The 2,766-nt window shown below is 56.5% G+C and overlaps 2 protein-coding genes across 2 annotated transcripts; one reads left to right on the top strand and one right to left on the bottom strand.

The window, feature by feature from the left end:
- Positions 1-343: 343 nt before the first annotated feature.
- Positions 344-995, top strand: POSPLADRAFT_1063381 (hypothetical protein; the record flags this gene model as incomplete). Its single annotated transcript, XM_024481648.1, has 3 exons — positions 344-359; positions 424-539; positions 618-995. The coding sequence occupies 3 exons, from the start codon at positions 344-346 to the stop codon at positions 993-995; spliced, it is 510 nt and encodes a 169-aa protein (XP_024332667.1).
- Positions 996-1,127: 132 nt separating this feature from the next.
- On the bottom strand, positions 1,128-1,564 carry POSPLADRAFT_1063380 (hypothetical protein; the record flags this gene model as incomplete). Its single annotated transcript, XM_024481647.1, has 2 exons — positions 1,128-1,389; positions 1,452-1,564. 2 exons carry the CDS (start codon positions 1,562-1,564, stop codon positions 1,128-1,130), a joined length of 375 nt encoding a protein of 124 aa, XP_024332666.1.
- Between the last annotated feature and the right edge of the window lie 1,202 nt (positions 1,565-2,766).

Genomic DNA, 2,766 nt, shown 5'->3' with positions numbered 1-2,766 from the left:
TCCCGGACAGACCGACATGTCAACCGGGACGTCAAGACGACTCTCCGCCCACGCGCGAGCATGTCGTCCAGCCGCCTCGCGCGCGCGCGCTGACGATGACTAACGCTCGCCAAACCCGGTCAGTTGTCAGCGCCCCGTGCACATCCACAGACGGTCACCGCGGGGATGGCAAGACGAACCGCACCGAGCGCTACGGCGGGGCGCCGTGACAGCGAGCAGCACTGACTGGGCCTGGTCAGCTGTCAACGCGCCGTGCACGTCCTGAAACGGTCGCCAGGGGGCGCACCGCCAACGCATGGGCATACGCAGCAAGCACTGCGGTGGGGCGCCGTGTTGGCCAACGATGCTGACCGGGCCCGGTCAGCTGCCAACATGCCGTGCGCCTCCAGGGATGCAACACTCTGATCGTGCTTTTCCCCGCAGCGACCAGCCGGACATTCGAAAGCGCGATCGCGCTCGCAATCGCCGGGCCATCACAGCTTGTGCCATCGACTGTTCCCGCGCTCCCATCGACAATGATCTTGAAGCTCACCTCCCAGGTACGTGGAGAAGCCCACTGTACTCGTTTAGCTAACCATCGCACACGAATATAGTCCGGGAATGTTTACTCACTATAGAGGACATTCTCGCACGTCAGCAACGAGGACGTCGGAGCTGCCACCGGGATAGCACGACATGCAATGCAACATGGACCCGCGTCCGCTCATGATCTGCTCGCTAGGACACTCGAGGCAGAGAGTAGATGTGCGCGCGCGCTCGCGCTAGCGACAACGGCATCAGCAGCCGCAAGTATGGGCGCGGGCCTGATGTTCCAAGCAGGTCACAACATCGATGCCGCAGCGGCCCAGGGACAAGGACAACAGCATTCTGTCACCATGATCCTCATCAGCCTGCGCCACTCACCGTCGTCATCAGCACACAACCTGTCCCCGCCGGGCACACCAGACAAGGACACGCCGATGCTGCAGTTCTTCCAACACGAGCTGGTGGTGTAGCGCTCGCGGAGCCTCAGCCGCTCCATCGTTTCCGACGAGGTCATCATGGCCATGGGATGGTCCGCTGTGCCCCACGAACGGCCGTCCGGACCAAGCGGCACGGGCGAAGCTGAGCACGGCCCATCACGCAATCTACAATAGCATGTTCGAGGTCGTTGACTGGACCCCGGAGGACATGCTGGTGAGGTTGAGGAGCAATGCACCGTGTGAGGCATGCACAGAGTGCGTGGCGTGCTCACTTGGCTCTACATCTTCGTTCATGTCGGAATGAGTGAACAAGTGCCATGCCATCGGTAGCGTCCTAATTGGGATGAGCATTGGCACTGATTGATCATGCGCCTCGATCGTGGTGCTCACCTCGTCTCCCTCATCCTTCAGCTCAACCTCCACCTGGCTGATAACAGGGAAGTTGGTAAGGCACTTTCAGAAACAGTAGACAGATGTGAGTTCACTTACTTGGAGGCTGTCGACACAAGGATGATACCATCAGGAGAGAAATATAGGAAGGAAATCGAAAGTAACAAGGTAAAAGCGACGGCGAGGAACATAGCAGGAAAGTTGCCAGACATGAATCACACGGTATATATATATACGCACAGAACATCCATCACGGCCGCGGCCAGACAATAATCAGCAGTAAGAAATTCACACGGGAAGTGTGAAACCCCAATCATTTCACCATCACAACAGTTTATGACTTCTTGAAAGATCCGACACAGAATTGATCCCGTTTCACTGGATGCCTTCCCGCAGAGGTCTGGACGCAATTGCAGAATAGAATTGACCTCTAAATCTTCTCGGCAACATGGCTGATCTGACTGACCTTGAGAATGACCGTTGCCGTGCTATTAGACGCCGAAGAGTCTGGACTCCAGACCAGATCGAGTGTTGCAAACATTGTTTTCGGGCTCCGCTCATTTCCCGTTGGCTCAAGCAGTATCATTGTGCTTACCTCATCTGTTCCCGCGCTCATTAGTCACCTGTGGGCAACCTGATGGCAACGACTGGTAACGGCTGGCCTCTGGGCACCTTTCTTTCGCCAAATGGCACGGACCGACATAGTGGGTCTGTTTCAAAGACCGGTTTGCATCTACAAACTGTCCAGATCCTGCGGGAAGGCATCCACTCTAAGCACAAGTACAGTCCTTGGTGTCATCCCCAGATGACTATTGTTAGGTGTCATTGCATCACACTGATCTGAAATGTGTCGTGATGACTTTCATGGGTGAGCGCAACATACTGGTCGAGTGGGGCGCACAACTTGCGTGATGCTCCCCTGACCGGACGTCCACTCATCCTCACCATTGAGGAGGACTGGCGACGGCAGATGATCACGGATGATGTGAGGAGAGATGCCAGCATGTCTTCGGGCAAGTGACAGCTTAGCGATGCGGCAGCAGATGTGAAACAAGGGCCGTGCCTCAGCCGTGAGAACAGGCCGGGGGAGCGTGTGAGGGATTCAAGGCAGGTGTCATCAGAGATTCCTGCATGGTTTATGGCTCGTCTTCTGCCATGCCATCATTCGCGATGTGCCCCATCTGTTGCCTTTCTCATCCGCCGTCCCGACTATATTGGCTGCATGGCTGTGTGGCTGCGTGGCTGCGTGGCTCGACGCTGGTCAGGTGGGCTGCCGTCATATTGTTTTGGAGTATCATATAACGTCACTCACTGTGTACGCAGCGGTAGGGCTACTGACGGTAGCCTGTTTCCCTGTGCGGTGCGCATCAGCCACGACTCACTAGATGTCGGTCGGAGCGTATTGTCATACTGA

This window comes from Postia placenta, assembly GCF_002117355.1.
Source record: "Postia placenta MAD-698-R-SB12 unplaced genomic scaffold POSPLAscaffold_246, whole genome shotgun sequence".
NCBI lineage: Eukaryota > Fungi > Basidiomycota > Agaricomycetes > Polyporales > Adustoporiaceae > Rhodonia > Rhodonia placenta.
The sequence above is the reverse complement of the archived record's forward strand: the minus strand, read 5'-3'. Positions and strand labels throughout refer to the sequence as shown.